At 53.8% G+C, this 15,156-nt stretch overlaps 5 protein-coding genes across 5 annotated transcripts; all 5 read right to left on the reverse strand.

Annotated features, from left to right (window-relative positions):
• Positions 1 to 1,948: 1,948 nt before the first annotated feature.
• On the reverse strand, positions 1,949 to 6,471 carry LOC135404865 (hydrocephalus-inducing protein-like). Its single transcript, XM_064639595.1, has 7 exons — positions 6,426 to 6,471; positions 6,136 to 6,281; positions 5,573 to 5,794; positions 4,267 to 4,427; positions 3,971 to 4,083; positions 3,068 to 3,383; positions 1,949 to 2,240 (listed from the first exon to the last, which is right to left on the reverse strand). The coding sequence occupies exons 1-7, from the start codon at positions 6,469 to 6,471 to the stop codon at positions 2,078 to 2,080; spliced, it is 1,167 nt and encodes a 388-aa protein (XP_064495665.1). The 3' UTR covers positions 1,949 to 2,077.
• Positions 6,162 to 9,118, reverse strand: LOC135406102 (hydrocephalus-inducing protein homolog). The gene is made up of 5 exons (XM_064640654.1): positions 8,997 to 9,118; positions 8,035 to 8,227; positions 7,436 to 7,544; positions 6,596 to 6,841; positions 6,162 to 6,281 (listed from the first exon to the last, which is right to left on the reverse strand). The coding sequence occupies exons 1-4, from the start codon at positions 9,101 to 9,103 to the stop codon at positions 6,804 to 6,806; spliced, it is 447 nt and encodes a 148-aa protein (XP_064496724.1). The 5' UTR covers positions 9,104 to 9,118; the 3' UTR covers positions 6,162 to 6,281; positions 6,596 to 6,803.
• A 7-nt stretch (positions 9,119 to 9,125) lies between these two features.
• On the reverse strand, positions 9,126 to 10,672 carry LOC135404866 (hydrocephalus-inducing protein homolog). The gene is made up of 3 exons (XM_064639596.1): positions 10,489 to 10,672; positions 9,759 to 9,858; positions 9,126 to 9,229 (listed from the first exon to the last, which is right to left on the reverse strand). Exons 1-3 carry the CDS (start codon positions 10,639 to 10,641, stop codon positions 9,126 to 9,128), a joined length of 357 nt encoding a protein of 118 aa, XP_064495666.1. The 5' UTR covers positions 10,642 to 10,672.
• A 1,632-nt stretch (positions 10,673 to 12,304) lies between these two features.
• LOC135404867 (hydrocephalus-inducing protein homolog) lies at positions 12,305 to 13,160 on the reverse strand. Its single transcript, XM_064639597.1, has 3 exons — positions 13,153 to 13,160; positions 12,898 to 13,080; positions 12,305 to 12,659 (listed from the first exon to the last, which is right to left on the reverse strand). The coding sequence occupies exons 1-3, from the start codon at positions 13,158 to 13,160 to the stop codon at positions 12,515 to 12,517; spliced, it is 336 nt and encodes a 111-aa protein (XP_064495667.1). The 3' UTR covers positions 12,305 to 12,514.
• A 75-nt stretch (positions 13,161 to 13,235) lies between these two features.
• Positions 13,236 to 14,843, reverse strand: LOC135406089 (hydrocephalus-inducing protein-like). The gene is made up of 3 exons (XM_064640645.1): positions 14,524 to 14,843; positions 13,878 to 14,033; positions 13,236 to 13,454 (listed from the first exon to the last, which is right to left on the reverse strand). The coding sequence occupies exons 1-3, from the start codon at positions 14,782 to 14,784 to the stop codon at positions 13,257 to 13,259; spliced, it is 615 nt and encodes a 204-aa protein (XP_064496715.1). The 5' UTR covers positions 14,785 to 14,843; the 3' UTR covers positions 13,236 to 13,256.
• Positions 14,844 to 15,156: the final 313 nt, after the last annotated feature.

Consider the following 15,156-nt stretch of genomic DNA (forward strand, 5'->3'; position numbering starts at 1 on the left):
GGCACAGCTGCCCCACCCTGCTCTGCCCCACGGGCTGCAGGGCCTCAGCCTGGAGCACCTCCTGCCCCTCCTTCTGCGCTGACCTTGGGGTCTACGTTGTTATTCCCATGGTCTCACTTCGCTCTTCCCTGGCTGGAATTCCTTCTTTTTCTTAAATATGTTATCCCAGAGGCGTTGCTGTCACTCCTGACTGGCTCAGCCTTGGCCAGTGGCAGGAATTCCATCCTGGAGCCACTGGCATTGGCTCCACAGGACAGGGGAAGCTTCTGGCAGATTCTAACAGAAGCCACCCCTGTAGCCCCCCCGCTACCAAAACCCAGCCACAGAAACCCACTGCACCCAGTTCCTTCCACTTGCCCCAGGATGGTTCCAGTTTCCATCAGGATGATCCCGGTCACTCCCAGTCACTCCCAGTTTATGCCAGTTGCCCCCAGCATGCACCCTGTCACTCCCAGTTACTCCCAGTTGCTTCCAGCATGATCCCAGTTGCTCCAAGGATGTTCCCAGTTGCCTTCCAGCATGGCCCCACTGGCTCCCAGTTCCCCCCTGCATAGTTCCAGTCACTCCCAGTTTGATCCTGGTCACTTACAGTCGCTCCCGCTATGATTCCAGTATGGTGCTGGTCACTCCCACTATGATCCCAGTCATTCCCAATAGGATCCCAGTTGCCCCCAAGGTGGTCCCAGTTGCTCCCAGCCACCCCCAGGATGGCTCCTTTCACTCTCAGGGACTCCCCATCTGAGTCCAGTCTGGCCCCAGTCACTCCCAGTCACTCCCTGGAGGATGCCATTTGCCCTCCGCATGGTCCCAGTTGCTCCCAGTATGATCCCAGTATGAGTCCAGTCACCCCCAGTATGATCCCAGTAACTTCCAGACACGTCCAGTAGGAAGCCAGTTTGATCCCACTCATCCCCAGTATGGCTGCAGTCCCTCTCACACACTCCCAGTATTATTGCAGTCACTCCCAGTATGACCCCAGTATGACCCCAGTAGGGGCCCAACTGCTCCCAGTAGGATCCCAGTTGCCCCCATCATGGTTCCAGTTGCTCCCCTTCACCCCTGCTATGGTTCCAGTCACTCCCAGAATGATCTCAGTCACTCCCAGCCTCTCCTCACACCACTTGTGCTCCACTCCCTTCCCCAGCCTCGCTGCTCTTCTCTGCTCCTGCTCCAGCCCCTCCAGGGCCTTCCTCAACTCAGGGGCCCAGAGCTGGACACAGCACTCCAGGGGTGGCCTCACCAGCGCTCACTCCAGCCCAACAATCCCTTCCCTGCTCCTGCTGCCACACTCTTCCTCAGCCAGGCCACCATCCAGTGGCCCTCTTGGCCACCTGGCCACACTCTGCCTCCTCTTCAGCTTCCTGCCCATCCCCACTCCCAGCTCCCTTTCTGCCTGCCTGCTCTCCAGCCACTCTGGCCCCAGCCCGGGGGGCTGCCGGGGCTTCTTGTGGCCAAAGGGCAGGACCCGGCCCTTGGCCTGCTTGACCCTCATCCCCTTGCAATCAGCCCATGGATCCAGCTTGGCCAGGTCCCTCTGCAGAGCCCTCCTGCCTTCCAGCACATCAACACACCCCCAGCTTGGTGTCAGCTGCACATTTGCTGATGGAATGCCTGGTTCTGCAGCAGCTGCAGATGCTCACCCCAGCCTTTAGCCAAGCAACTGGAGTTCTTGGTACAGTCAGTGCTGCTCCCACATTAGTCGTGCAGAGTTCCTGGTGTGACCAAAGGGACACTTCACTACCCCACCCATGACACAAAGGCCGAGGAATGGGAATTCCTAAGAGAGCAGAGCAGCCTGCGGAGCAATGGGGGTGATGTCTGATCACAGCTGCTTTCCTGGAGATGGCTGAGCCCCAGCTCCCAACCAAGCACCACACAGACACCTGCTCACTCCCCTCCCGGGGAGGTGGGAGAGAACTGGAAGAGTAACAGTGAGAAAACTCGTGCGTTGAGACACAGTTTATTAGGTAGTACACAGATGAGGTAGAGATGGGTGTTGGGGCTTGAAGAGTAGCTGGGGAGGTCTCTGCTGAAGGCTGGGAAACCACGAGCAGGAGAAGCCATGACACAAATGGTGTCACTCTGGTTTTGCTGACCGCTGCACCTTCTTCTTGGGTTTGCTGCTCTGGGTTTCACCTTTTTGCAGTGATGTAGAGCATTTCAGATCAGCCTTCAGCAAACAGCCTTTCCCCATCACAAACACCCGTGGGCTCTCCTGAGATGGCTTCAGGTTAAGAAGTCTAGGAAGAAAGGGACTGGTATTAGCCAGATGAACATTTCCAGCCAGCCAGCCGCTCGCCTGTCTCCTCACAGAGCACAGTGTCACATCCTCTCTCCAGGCAAGCAGCAAGCAGCAAATGAAACAGAACTGCACTGCCTGCCATGGAGGCAGCAGAGGTGGAAGGGCAGAATCACAACCAGTTATGGGCCTGGGGACCAACTGTAGCACACGGGGTTCCAGGTAGAGAAGGAGGCTGTGCTTGCCCCATAAGGAAGCATAGCTAGGGACTGGCTGGCCCCTTGACAGCCGTTCTGGATCTCCCATTCCAGATTTTGAAGCCGGGCAGGAGCTTAGTGTTTCATACAGTGTCTTTTCCCATTGTCTCCACACAGATCCACAGACATCTCCACAGACATCTGGCCTTGGCCAGATGATCATCTCTCTGTGCTCCTGTATGCTGTGTGTTCCTGCTGCCTCTCTGGGGCTGGCTGTCGCCAGGGCTGCACGCTCACCCACCCCAGTCAGAGGGACTGAAGAGAGGGTGTCAGAGGATGGAGCAGGCTCTGCTTGGTGCTGCCCATCAACAGGACAAGAGGCAATGGGCAGAACCTGATGCAAAACACGTTCCACCTGAACATGGGGAAGAACTTCTTTCCTGTGCAGGTGACAGGTTGTCCAGAGAGGGTGTGGAGTCTCCCTCACTGCAGGTATTCCAGAACCCTCTGGACACAATCCTGTGCCATGTGCTCTGGGATGACCCTGCTTGAGCAGGGAGGGTGCACCCAATGGCCCGTCCTGTGATACCCACCAGGAGCATGGATTGGAAAGCACATGGACATTTCCTACCTGCACAGCATTTCGGCCTTAAATTCTCCCACACACGTTGGGAAGAATTTCACACGGAAAATCTGATTCTGGCCAGCAGGGATGGTACCGCAGTGGGGCTCAATGGAGAACAGTGGTGGGTCCTTGACAGGAATTGGAGAGAATTCCGGGGAGGAGCTAAGGCCCTTCGAAGAGCGGCACAGCTGCTTTGAAAGGCGCAGACTTGGCTGGGGCTGAGTTTGCTGGGGCTGAGTTGACTCGAGCGGCAATGCCTGCTGCACCAGCCTTGCACGATTCCTTTCCCAGAGATCCTCAGCAGTAGAGGACAAGAAATCACCTGCAGGAGGAAAAAAGAAATCTTTCAAAGACAAAATCCTTTGTTTCCAACAAGTCTGCCTCCTGCTGCAGGTGGATAGAAGAGAGCTGGGATGCACTTGGAGTGCCTCTGGCCAAGTACTTTCAGCAGGAAACAGAGCAGCTGGGAGCAGGGTCTCTGCCTGCAGCACACACTCCCGTGCCGGGGCAGGAGGCTTGGTTTTAGACAGTGACTTTGCATTTGCCCTGGAGTGGGGAACTGCATCCAGACAGCGGCTGCAGGGCAGCTCACTTGTTCCACCCTGGTTTTTCCCAGTCTCAGAGACTTCCCAAAGAGGTGCCCCGATGTCCCCCTTCCCAGTCCTGACCCAGCACATGGCTGTCCCTGGAGCCCAGCTCAGCTCCTGTGCAGAGCACAAGTGGCAGAGCAAGAACAGGAGGGGCTAAAAGGCAGACGGGGGGGAAGGAGAAAACTCTCCAGCTGCAGCTGGGAAGTGGACAGGGATGAAAAAGCAATTAATGTTTTGGGGTGAAGTGGCAGGGTCTTCTCCCCAGGCCCTCAGCTACCAACTGAAATGGCCCAGGCACCACCCAGAGCCAAACACTTACGTGTCTGAGTGGACGAGAACGGCCTCCCAGAACTCTTTGATGGTATTTCCTCCTCCAGATTCTCCTCCCAGCAGTATTTCAGGGCTACATTCCCTGTATTGGACATCCGGAAACTGAAAACCAAGGAGGAGGAATAAAAAGCAAGTACTAAAGTAACACTGTCTGGTGGGCTCCTGGTACCACCTTCCCCAGGCAACTCTGCCACGTTCAGAATTGCTGCCCTGGGTGGCCCAAACAAAGTATTTCAAAGTCTGTAAGTTTAGGAGGAAAGGGCCAACACGGTGCCCAGCACTCACGTGCTTATCTCTGTCTGGAAGAGCTCAGTCTGCTTCAGCTGAACCTCGACCGTGTCCAGTTTGAACTCAGCGTAGTCAACCCGAGCACTGAGGAAAAGCTCGACCTCGTGGCTGCTCCTCTCCACGATGGTGTGAGGTGGTTCCGGGACTGCCTTGACAACCTGCAGGCAGAGGAGGGAAGAATCACTGAGCAGAGCCCAGAAAGCCAGGCTGAGCAGGGAAACCTTTGGGCCTCCAAACTTGGCCGCATAGAAAGGACATTCAGGTTTCTTTGCCTGGAAAGATGACAAAATTGGACTGGTGTACTACGGCATTGGTTTCTACCCACTGATCAAAGCAGTCACCACCACGGCTATTAATACACCCCTGGGGACTATGGTCAGCTGTCAGTCCCTGTGCTTCAACCCTGTAGAGCCTCTGACCTTTTCCCTGGTCCCCTATAAATCCAGCAGGTCTCGACATTAGGATTAAGTTCCCCTGCTGGAGCCCTGTGGATGGAGAAGCCCAAGACTGACTAGTCCTAGAAAGAACTTTTTCCTTCTTGTCTTAGGAGAAAGTGCTCTCCAGAAGGCACATGTGAGGTGAGAGCTGGCTGTGGGCATTTTGGGATGTGAATGATCTCACTGGGAAAGTCTCCAACTGCTGATGCCCTGATGGGGAAGTTGGGTTTACAGGACTCACAATGATTCAGAAACTCAGAAAGAACCTTCACCAAGATAAGTGTGTTTGGCAATAATGACAGAAAGAGCAAGACTTTCTGGAGATGATGCTTCTCCAGACTCCTGCGTACTATCACACAGGGCCTGGGCTGCTCCATAATGAGATATCCCCCACAATACAGAGGCCACAACCAAAATCTCTGGTGTCGGTGTAGGCAGAGCTCAGAGCTCACTGGTGTACGCACAAGAGCACTTGTGCTGCTCTCCCCTTCGGAACAAGAGACAGAATGCAGTGGAATTAACTCCTTGTGGGTGACAAGGCACCAAATCAGATGAAGAGACTGTCAAATGGGATAAAATCAAACGTGACCTCCCACTCAACACGGGCTGCAACACTCGGCTCGTGGCACAGACCGGCAGTTTGCGTGTGGATAAAGGTCTCTTGCCCAAAGGCTTCCCCCTGTGGTGTGAGCCCACCCGCTCACTGCGCATCCGCCTCTCCCCAAAAGGCACTGCTGGTGAACCTCCCGGCTGGAGCCAATGCCCAGGGGAGGCAGGAGCTGCTCTGCCAGCAGCGCTGGTGCTCTGCTGCTGTCGGCAGGTCCTTTTGCAGCAGCTCGGTGAGCTTTTGCTGCTGTGCTTCTTACCCTCCGCTTCAAAGGCCAGCGGGCTCCCGGGAGTCTCTCGGTGGTATCCTCCCACTTCTCACTGCGCATTCTGTCGTCCCAGTCGCAAACCTCCTCTGGTGGCAGCTGGTATTTGATCTTGGCCACCTTACAGTTCACAGAGTGCCTTTTGATGGTGACCGGGACCTTGGATTTCAAGGTCATACTGATATTCTTGGCACAGCCAGGCTGGAGGTGTCCCACCTAGGGAGAACCAGAAAGTCAAGACCAACCTGGAATCACTGGCAAGGGCAGCACTGACAGCAAAAGGGACTGATATGGCGAGCAGCTGTGCTTGGAATCAGCACCTCAGTAAGGATTTATGTGAGATTTGACAGAGCAAAATATGAACAGAAGGTGCCACCTCCCAGAACGCGGAGCCTTTTCTGCTGGGCTGACAGCCCTGCCCCAGCAAAGACAGGGATTGCATCTCCTGCATGGCACTGGAACGGGCTCTCACTGGTATGTGGTGACTCCCTGCCAGCTCCCAGGAACACCAGGAAAGGGCCTGAGCAACTGAGAAAGGCAGGGCTGTCCCAGCTCACCTTGGGGGAGAACTGGAACGGGGCATCTGCCAGCAGACACTCAAACTGCATCACCTCCTCCTTGCTGCGGTTGGTGACTGTGAAGGTCTTGTCGCAGAGCTCCCTGACTGCACACTCCCCAAACTTTATGTGATTCGCTCTGACAGCTGTGAAGAAGAAGAGCAAGAGACCTCAGCATGCAGTGATGTCCATCCGCCCCCCTCACTTTAAGAGACACGTGTATGTTCAGCTCTTCCTTCCTCCAAGCCTCCCTCCCTCCCTCTGCGAGGTCCCCAAGCCCGTGGCTGTGCCTGTGCCCAGCGACAAGCAGCACAGCACACACTGCTCTGTGTGCATGGCTGGCAAGCTCACAGGCCCCCAAGTCCAGTGGGTGACAGCCCAGCCCTGGCTAGAGAGAGGACACGCATGATCAGACATTTTCCTCTTCCTCGCTCTACCTTGGCAGCCTCTCCTCTCTTACCCTCAATGATGTCGTCCTCCAGATTGCCCTCAGCATTGCTCTCCTGGCTGTCTTCTGCTAGTCCAGGGAGGTTATCAAGGGTGAAGTCATCATTGTGGCCTTCACCCACCAGCTCTATGTCGATCTCACTGTTGCCTGACACTGGCACACGGATCTTCCCTTTCAGACGTTGGGCCAGGGTGGGTTTGAAAAACACGTCAAACTCTGCTCATTGCCCGTGTTCCAGGAGCAGGTAAGGCTTCTTGGCTGCACGGCAATGGGAATCAGAGTTAAGTGATAGAGCTGTACAGAGGAAATATTTCCCTGGGCTATACGAGGAATAAGAGGTTGGAATCAGTTGCTTCTAAGCACAGGTTCTCCCACCAGTGGTTCCAGACCCTCTTCCTGTGTTCACAAGACTATGCCACCATCACACATATCACCACTTAAGCGGCTTAACCTCAGGTTAACGCCCAGCCCTCATTCCATCTGCTTCCAGCCAGCTCCTGCCATACAGAAGGCTGAGCCAAGGAGTGGTTTTGGCTTCTGCTGGCTGGCCTGTGTGCTCAAGGGCTGCCTCCCTTCAGGCTGGTACCTTCCCACACGCAGCAAAGACCTCAGCCAGTCCACTGAGGTGGTGATAGTCCCCCACAGCTCAACCCACCGTGTCTCGAAGAACAGAAAAACTTCCTACAACTTGCTAGGAGGAAACCCTGCAAGGAGTCCACAAGAAAAGCTCGGGGGACAGAGAGACCAAGGAAAGAAACTATGTCCAACATGTGGCTGCTGCTTAGACAAGCCAAGAACAGGGCACACCTTTTCCCTCTGTGAATGATCACGCTGCACAGTTAATGAATTTACCTTTTCCAGTGGAGTCCTTTTCCATGTCTGCAGTGTGGAAGGCACGGAGTGCGGACTGCGTGCTTTTCAGGAAGAAAACTCCCTGGTCATCCATGATATGAACTGTAAACTGAGAAAAGGGAACACGGAGCACAATGACATTGGTGTGAGGAGAGGCTGGCACGGGGGTTGAGCCCGTACGGCCGCTGGTCCAGCACGGGGAACCCAGACCACCTCCCCACCTCAAACACAGCGCCCAGCACAAAGGTTACGTGAAGTCACACAGGGAAAAAAGGGTATTCAGAAGCATATGGATAGAACTGATATAGAGCCAAACAGGACAGTCAGTCATGAGCAGAATGTAACAGAACCACAACGAAGTTTAATTAAAATGGAGTCAACCAGTATCAAATGCAATCTCATGGAACTGGGACGTCACCCACACCCACATGAGAACAAAATGTGAGCTGGGAGATGGGGGAAAAACACCCCACCACCTTTCTTGTCTTGTGTTCAACTGACAAGGAAAGACTGGACAGAAAATCACAGTTTTTGGGACCTTTCCTCCACAGGACAAGCGCTTGTTTCCAGCCCAGAGCATTCCCTGAACAGGTCCTTACCTTTGTGGGTATGATGCCATTGTTACGAAGGACCAGGGGGAGTGTCTGTGAATCCCCCAGCAGGAGCCTCCTGAAGCGCAGCACAGGGGTTCCTCTCTTACTCCGAAGGCCCGGGCACTCGACTGTCACCTGAGGCACGTGCCCCTCTCCACTGACAGTGAAGGTCAGCTCTTGGGGTTTCATCTTCACAGACCTGCTGGAGAGGCACAGAAACCATTTCAGCCAGAGCCTTCTAGAATAACAGTTCTAAATAATTTCCCTCATTTGAATCATGCCATACAGCAGATAAATAACGAGGCACCAGAGGAGACATGGCAAATCCTCTGGCTGCAGTGATAGGAGACATATGCAACAAGCAAAAGCACACCATGAGAACAGTACGAAAGCAAGAAGGGAAAACCAAACCAACAGCACCGTCAGTAAAGATTATTTCCAAGGATCCTAAAGAAGGAATTGCTTGTTAGGGCAGAAAGCTGACTTCCCTGTTCCAATTCAGCCACTAAAGGCTTGGGGAAGGGCAGGTCAGAGCCCCAGTACACAGGTGCCAGGGAGAGGAACTGGGCTTCTCTTTGGTAAGAGCTCCAGTCACTCCCCTGATATAAAAATAGCTTAATGTATGCCTGGAAACCACACAGGATCACTTCCTTTTACACAAATAAGGAGGAAATCTTGACTTGCTGGCACAGAAACTGCTTCATCTGAGCATTTGTCCTTGGAAAGCCCCAGCTCAGCTGTTGCACTTGTCAGTAGCATCCAGCTGGCTACCTGAGGCCCTCTCTTCAGAGTCCCTCACACAGCCTGAAGTCTCCTCCTCATTTTCCTGCTCTGCTCTGCCTAATGCTTAATGCCCCCTAGATCATCTCATGCCAGGTACTCTGCCTAAGGGTATTGAAAGCATTAGAGGCACGAAGAGGAGAGGCAGCTACCAGAACGGTCCCCCCAGTACTTCACGGGGTCACTACCTTTTTGGGCTAACAAGGGAAGCTGTGAAAGTGCACTGGTAGTCCTCCTTTTGTTCTGGAGTGAAGGTCACTGTAGCAAAGGCGTGGGATAAGCCAGGAATGCTCATCTCGACAGGATCCAGCTTGAACTCACCTGTACTCAATGTCATATAAGCCTTTGTTCTGCAGACTCAGGACTTGCTTCTTATTATCCAGGACATTAATGGTTCCAAATTCCAAGCTGCCATCTGGACCTGCAGAAAACCCACAGAGCAAGGTAAGAAGTGGTGAATATTTGTGAGCTGCTGCAGAGCACACCCAGTCACAAGCTACACAGTTGGAGTTCTTAGACGGCACAAAACCCTCTTCAGCAAGTGTCCCTTCTCAGAAGTGTTCTCTAGCTACTTGGCTGCCCTTTCTCTTCTCACTCCAGTATCTGCAGGGTAGAAGCCAAGCAGCTTGGTTTCCATTTCCTTGCTTCCAAGCACAAATCCAGCTACTTTATGTGCTCTGCTGAGCCAACTGCCTGTTCAGATGACTGTTGTTTCAAAGAACCAAATGCAATCTGCACATGAAGCTGCACATTTCCAAGTTCAGACGGGAGAGACTCGAGGCTGTTGGTGCCCTGACAGTGCTTTACTTCACGCAGCTTGCAAGATCTGTGCTTTATGGATCTGTGCCACCCTTGCCTGCTATGCCATCCCCTCCCAAGGGCTTTGGTTGCCCACCTGCCAAGGTAGTAAAATGCATCTGGACTGTGTTGTCTGGGAGGCATCCACTGACCTTCAGGCATGTTGATGCTCAGATTAACATCGTAGACCTCCACAGAGACTTTGATGGTTTCAGCTTGAACAATGCCCAGGATGTTTTCTGTATCTGAAACCTGAGGTAGCAAGAAACAAACACTGCTTAGACCATTCTTTTGGAAGACAGCCTCTAAGTCCTTGTCTCTGCCAGCTGCTTCCCCCACGGCCTCCCTGGCTTGACAAGTGTTTGGGGACTCCCAAGTTTTCTTAACCTGTTCATCTCAGGCTGCCCCGGCAGGATTCCGCTGCAGTAAAGAACCTTATCAGCCCAATTCTGCACTCCCACAGCAGGGAATGGTGCTGCTAAAGCACCCTTGAGAGGGCCAGGGCTGTAAACACCACCACAAGAAATGCGAGGTGTCCCAGAGCAGGTGGCATTGACAATTAGCGCCCTCCTCGTCAATCACCTCACATGTTTGCTGAAATGCAGCCTCTAAACCACAGGGAACAAAATCCCAGAAAGGGTGCAGAGGGGATGCTGGTCTGTACAACCAAACAACAGCCTTCAAGCCTGCACAGCAGCAAGGTGGCTGTGCTACAGGCTCCGGATGCAGAGCCTGGGCACCCGGGCAACCCAGGACAGAGGCAGAAGTTGGGGCCACAGCACCCCCGTGTCTGTCAGGTGCAGCTCTCCCTGACTCTGTCCCTAAGAGCACACGGCTGCTTGCTCTGCCCTGCTCTGCCAGGAAGGCCCAAGCCCCTCTCACCTCTAGTTGGATCATCTTATTTGTGATGCCAATCTTCTCGGCCTTGAAATCCAGCTTCACCTCAAAGTCTGTGCGGGGCCCAACGATGCCCCTGCCTTGCGATGCAGAGAACTCATCTCCAAGGTCGTCCAGCCCACTGAGATGCCATGCCATGGGCAGTGGGCTGTCGTTTCTTAGGACCAGGGTCTGGGTGTCAGTCCTGCAGAGACAGGAAGACACTCAGCGTCAGTGCTGGGTGGTCACACCAGCCTGGCCATTGAATGCAGCTCAAAGCAGCTCCATCTGAGCCTCTGGAACCAGAGTCAAACCTCTTCTCTTTGTCACGAGCCTTGGAGTGCCCTCAGCCGTGGGATGACTGACCTGTGCAGAAGTATCTTGTTGAAATGCAGCTCCTGGGGGCTGACCCTCAGCTTCACTTGCACCCCTTGGCAGCACAGTCGGAAGACCGCTGGCTCTGGGTTGTCCTTGATCCAGCAGACGAGACTGTCTTCCAGGAGGCCAGCAGAAGTCGGGTACGCCCAAACACTCAGCTTCTGAACCCGTCCCCACAAACAGAAATACAAAGAGCCCTCTGTGAGCAGGAGGAACAGCACTTCTGCGGTGCCTGCCCTACCTGCTCACCTCCTACCTTCTTCTCTTTGGGCTGCAGCCTCATGCTGGGAGGGTCCAAAAGGAACGTCTCTCCTTTGCTGTCGTTCTCAAAGGAGAAATGCACCTCTGCCTCCATGGGGGAGTCGTTGAGGATGGTTAACTTTTCACTGTTGCCGGGGCAGTTCTGTGCCTTGTACCTGTCCAGAGAAGGGGAAAAGGCTGCAGAGGAGACTGTTGCCCTCACCACACACTGAGGAAAGCACTGTGTGCTGGCAGCAGGAGGTGGCACTGGAAGACCATGGTCTAACAAGCAGGGGAAGAAAAAGGATCCCTGTCAGGGGCACGAGGCACGGTCTGTGTGCTCATCCTTGCCTGGCTTTGATGCTGCCCCTATACCTGGTGCCTGCACCCCAGAAGCGTGACGATGCACAGGCCATTTCAAGAGTGTTTCACACAATTTAAATTCAAAAGTGCCTGGAAAAACAACAATACACCAGGCACAAGGGTTCTTTCCCCTTCTTTCTTGGGGTGCCTTCCCTGCAGAGGATAGAGAAAGGCTTTGGAAAAGATGTTTGCAAAAGAGTTTTGCTTATCTCTTTTAGAAAAGTCGTCAGACTACTGTGGGTTAGCTCAAAAGTCTGAGGGAAAGAAATCAAAAGCATCAGTTCCCAAGGGGAATGTGAAAGATAACAAATGACCCTTCCCTGAGGTGTGCAATTGAATTTGGAGTGAAAGGGCCAAAGAGGCAAACAGAAATCCCAGACCATCCATCAGCCTGGCCTTCCAGAGCTCCCATGGAGACAAGACCTTAACTTCAAATATTATTAAAAAAATAAAAAGAAGAGTGACATTAAAAACAGAAATATGCCAACAGCTACAATGACAACATTTTTAGGTAGACTTTTTCCAGCACTGTGGATGCAATGGAATCTCAGGAAAACGCAATTCCTGCTGTAAGTTCCCCTCTGACTCACACATATTGGCAGGTCAAATCACAAAATCTCACTACTATTAGAGATTAATGAAAGGTTTACAAAACCATCTAGAGAATACTTGCTTGTTTGTCTACCTGTCGAGCTCAAAGCACTTGAAAAAGCACCATAAAGTTCATTTCCTAAGGGGTGGAGCTGAGATGTGGAGGGGACACAGGTTGCCCCAAGTCACCTTCGGGCTGGCAGCAGCAGCTCTGGTGGCTCTGAACACCAGGGCACCCACCAGGCTGGCAAAGCAGCTCCTCCAAGGCTCATTTGCCTGTTATCTGCTCACACTCACACATCTGTGCTCCCTCAAGCCCATGTGTCTGCCAGGTCTCTGCCCGGGACTGCCCTGCATTGTGCCACTGGGACAGTGTGTCTGCAAGTGTGTCCAGGAGAGCACAAGGCCCTGGAGATCCCCTCCCGACATCTCAGTCTGTACAGGCAGCACACAGGGATGCTCACTTGGGAGCAGGGAGCACATACCACTCTCCTGACTTGCCACAAAGCAGCGGTCCAAAGTGGAACTGCTTCGTGCTCATGACATATTCCTTGGAGATGATGTCCTCCTTCTCCTTGCTCTTCCTCCAGCGAGGAAACACCAGCCTGGGCAGAGACAATGGGGAATGAGGAGCTCTGAGATGCTGCAAGCAGGAAATCTAGTCAGAAAGCCATCACCCTTCTCGGTGGCTGAGGTACCAGTTCAGCCTCCCAGCTCCCAGCAGAGGAAGGGATGCTGGGTGACTCAGGCAGCACCATCTGCCCCAGCCAGAAGGTCACAAGGGGCAGCCCTGGCTCCCAGGTCGGGGGTGCAGTGTGGGATGCTCCTGTGGCCCAGCCTTACCGTGGGTTCTGGCTGATGCTGGGGTACAGGGCAGTGGCACTGCAGGGCAACTGGTACAGGCGCTTTGAGCCCAGGATCTCAAAGTTCATCAGCTGGTCAAACTGCCCTGGCACTGTGGGGCTGAAGCGGATCTTCAGTTCCACCTTGCCGTGGGCAGGAACGATCCACTGGAACCTTCTCAGCCTGGCAGTTAAAAGGGAAGCTTCAGACATTGCTAAGGGGCAAACGAGACAAGGAGGAGGGGTGTGCACTCACCATCCCATGGAGGCACTGGCGGAGGGTCGCTGCGGAGCTGAGGACGATGGACCTTGTTTGGCAAGATGAGCGTGAAGCACAGGGATCACCTCCTCCCCTGCAGCTCACCTGGCAGGTCTCTCGAGGGTTGAGTCACTCTGCAGTTGGCTTTTCATTGGCTCAGGTGAACTTCGGGGTGTTTCTGGGGAGTGATCCTGGAGACTTTTCGGGCTCTGGGGGGAGTTTGGCTTTTCCTTGCTAGACTTGTGTCTGCTCGTGGCTTTCCCCTCATTCAAGTGGTCCTGTGCCTCTGCCTCTGGGGCCTTGGCATAAGGGGAGAGAGAAAAGGGAGAGAGAGGTGAGACCTGCCCTGAGACACCCCCCTCCTGGAAAGCAGAATGGGGGATTTGTTAGCCAACAGGAGAGAGAATAAATAATCACCAGTGCCCATGGACTTGGTCTTCCTTATTGGCCTTTGTCTTGCCTCGGACACCCCTCCTTACCCAGGACTCTCTCCCCACCAAGGACCCTTGGGTTGATGGGTTTAAGCCATTTTTTTCCTGTTGTCTTACAGAACTGCTCTGTGTCTCCAGCAGAGCCGTCTCTTTTCTCTCATCCCTGGTGGAAAGGATGCCTGCAGACATGGGGCCCCATCACATCTTCACTGCCCCTCCACGGTGACCCTTTTCCATCCAACCTGTCCCCTGCCCTGGCACCCTCACTGAAGGCACAAAAGGAATACCCACCACATCATCTTCTGCAGCAGCACCCTCAGGTTCAACAAGGATGAAGTGTCTGAGGTCTTCTGTTGCTGTGGGGACTCTGTCCTCCTCTGGGTAGGGGACCACAGAGAAAAGAGAGCCAGGGGGAATGGGAGGTCCCAGTCCCAGAGAGTGCAGGATCTAAAACCAAAGAGAAAAGCCTGTTTATACTCCTGTCACCTTCATCCTCACACTCCTTCCGTAAAGGCCCTGAGCTTTTGGCAGTGGAGTTTTTGATTTATACAGAGTACAAATGCTTTTTTATTCACAGTGGGTCAGCAGGCTCCAGAGCAGAGGCAGGACCTACAGTGGGACCAAGAGAGAAAGCTCTCCCAAGTGACTCAGCTGAAGAGAACAATGCCTGGGAGCTGCCCTGCCCTGGGACCATTTTTAATGATTTCCAGACTGAGAAACTCTCTGAACAGATGGGATGCTTGGACACAGAGCACTCCCACTTTCCACACATCTGAGGGAGGCTGAGAACCTCCCCATCCACAGAGATACTGCGGAGCTATTGTGGAACATCATCAGTGGCCTCAACAATGCTCTGTGTTCTTATCACCTGGGGGGCACACTGTTCCAGGGCCCCAGACCACGGCAAGTTCAGCATCTGAGCCTTGCAGGCTTTTACCTGCTTTGGTGGTGGCAGCTTCTTGCTCTTCAGGATCCTCCTAAACACCTTTTCACGACGCGTGACGTGGAAGTCCAAGCAGGGCACTCCGGCATCCTGGCTTCTGACTGAGCCTTCTGCAACTTCCCCTTCCTGCTGAAGACTCTTGTGGCTGCCATGTTTTTCCAGAGGCTTCTTCTCTGGCTTCTCCGGAGACTTACTGCTCTTCTTCTCATCTTTGTGTTTAGGGGAAGAGTGGGACTTGTCTGGCACTTGGTTCATGATACCCTGAACCCTGTCCCAGGATGACAGAATATGTCTGATCCTGTTCTGCCCATGGATCCAGCTTGGCCAGGTCCCTCTGCAGAGCCCTCCTGCCTTCCAGCACATCAACACCCCCCCAGCTTGGTGTCAGCTGCACATTTGCTGATGGAATGCCTGGTTCTGCAGGAGCTGCAGATGCTCAAGGGGCAGCAGGACCAAGTCAGGGGCCTGGGGGGCCCTGGGGGGCTTTGGGGTGCAGGAGGGTCCTGGGGGAACTGGGGAGGGGCTTTGGGGATTGGGGGAACAAACCAGGACAGACCAGTACAGACCAGGACAGACCAGTAGCTCCTCACTGCTCCCCAGATCTCTCCTGGAGCTGGGCCATGTTGT

This window comes from Pseudopipra pipra, chromosome W (genome assembly GCF_036250125.1).
Source record: "Pseudopipra pipra isolate bDixPip1 chromosome W, bDixPip1.hap1, whole genome shotgun sequence".
NCBI classification, from domain to species: domain Eukaryota; kingdom Metazoa; phylum Chordata; class Aves; order Passeriformes; family Pipridae; genus Pseudopipra; species Pseudopipra pipra.

Bases quoted from the DNA above. Each gene is read 5' to 3' on its own strand.
- LOC135404865 (XM_064639595.1), bottom strand. From the start codon at position 6,471: ATGCACACAGAGCAGTGTGTGCTGTGCTGCTTGTCGCTGGGCACAG. The intron at 6,282-6,425 runs GCACAGCCACGG...TCTTCTTCACAG, and splicing joins CTGCTTGTCGCTGGGCACAG to CTGTCAGAGCGAATCACATA. The intron at 3,384-3,970 runs GTAAGTGTTTGG...TTCCTCCTGCAG, and splicing joins GTTCTCGTCCACTCAGACAC to GTGATTTCTTGTCCTCTACT.
- LOC135406102 (XM_064640654.1), bottom strand. From the start codon at position 9,103: ATGAGCATTCCTGGCTTATCCCACGCCTTTGCTACAGTGACCTTCACT. The intron at 7,545-8,034 runs GTAAGGACCTGT...CCCTTTTCTCAG, and splicing joins ATGGCATCATACCCACAAAG to TTTACAGTTCATATCATGGA. The intron at 6,842-7,435 runs GTAAATTCATTA...ATTGCCGTGCAG, and splicing joins AAAGGACTCCACTGGAAAAG to CCAAGAAGCCTTACCTGCTC.
- LOC135404866 (XM_064639596.1), bottom strand. From the start codon at position 10,641: ATGGCATGGCATCTCAGTGGGCTGGACGACCTTGGAGATGAGTTCTCT. The intron at 9,859-10,488 runs GTGAGAGGGGCT...TTGCTACCTCAG, and splicing joins ATAAGATGATCCAACTAGAG to GTTTCAGATACAGAAAACAT. The intron at 9,230-9,758 runs GTCAGTGGATGC...GGTTTTCTGCAG, and splicing joins GAGCATCAACATGCCTGAAG to GTCCAGATGGCAGCTTGGAA.
- LOC135404867 (XM_064639597.1), bottom strand. The intron at 12,660-12,897 runs GTAAGGCTGGGC...GTCTCTGCCCAG, and splicing joins AGCATCAGCCAGAACCCACG to GCTGGTGTTTCCTCGCTGGA.
- LOC135406089 (XM_064640645.1), bottom strand. From the start codon at position 14,784: ATGAACCAAGTGCCAGACAAGTCCCACTCTTCCCCTAAACACAAAGAT. The intron at 14,034-14,523 runs GTAAAAGCCTGC...CTTTGGTTTTAG, and splicing joins AGCTGCCACCACCAAAGCAG to ATCCTGCACTCTCTGGGACT. The intron at 13,455-13,877 runs GTGGGTATTCCT...CCTTATGCCAAG, and splicing joins CTGCTGCAGAAGATGATGTG to GCCCCAGAGGCAGAGGCACA.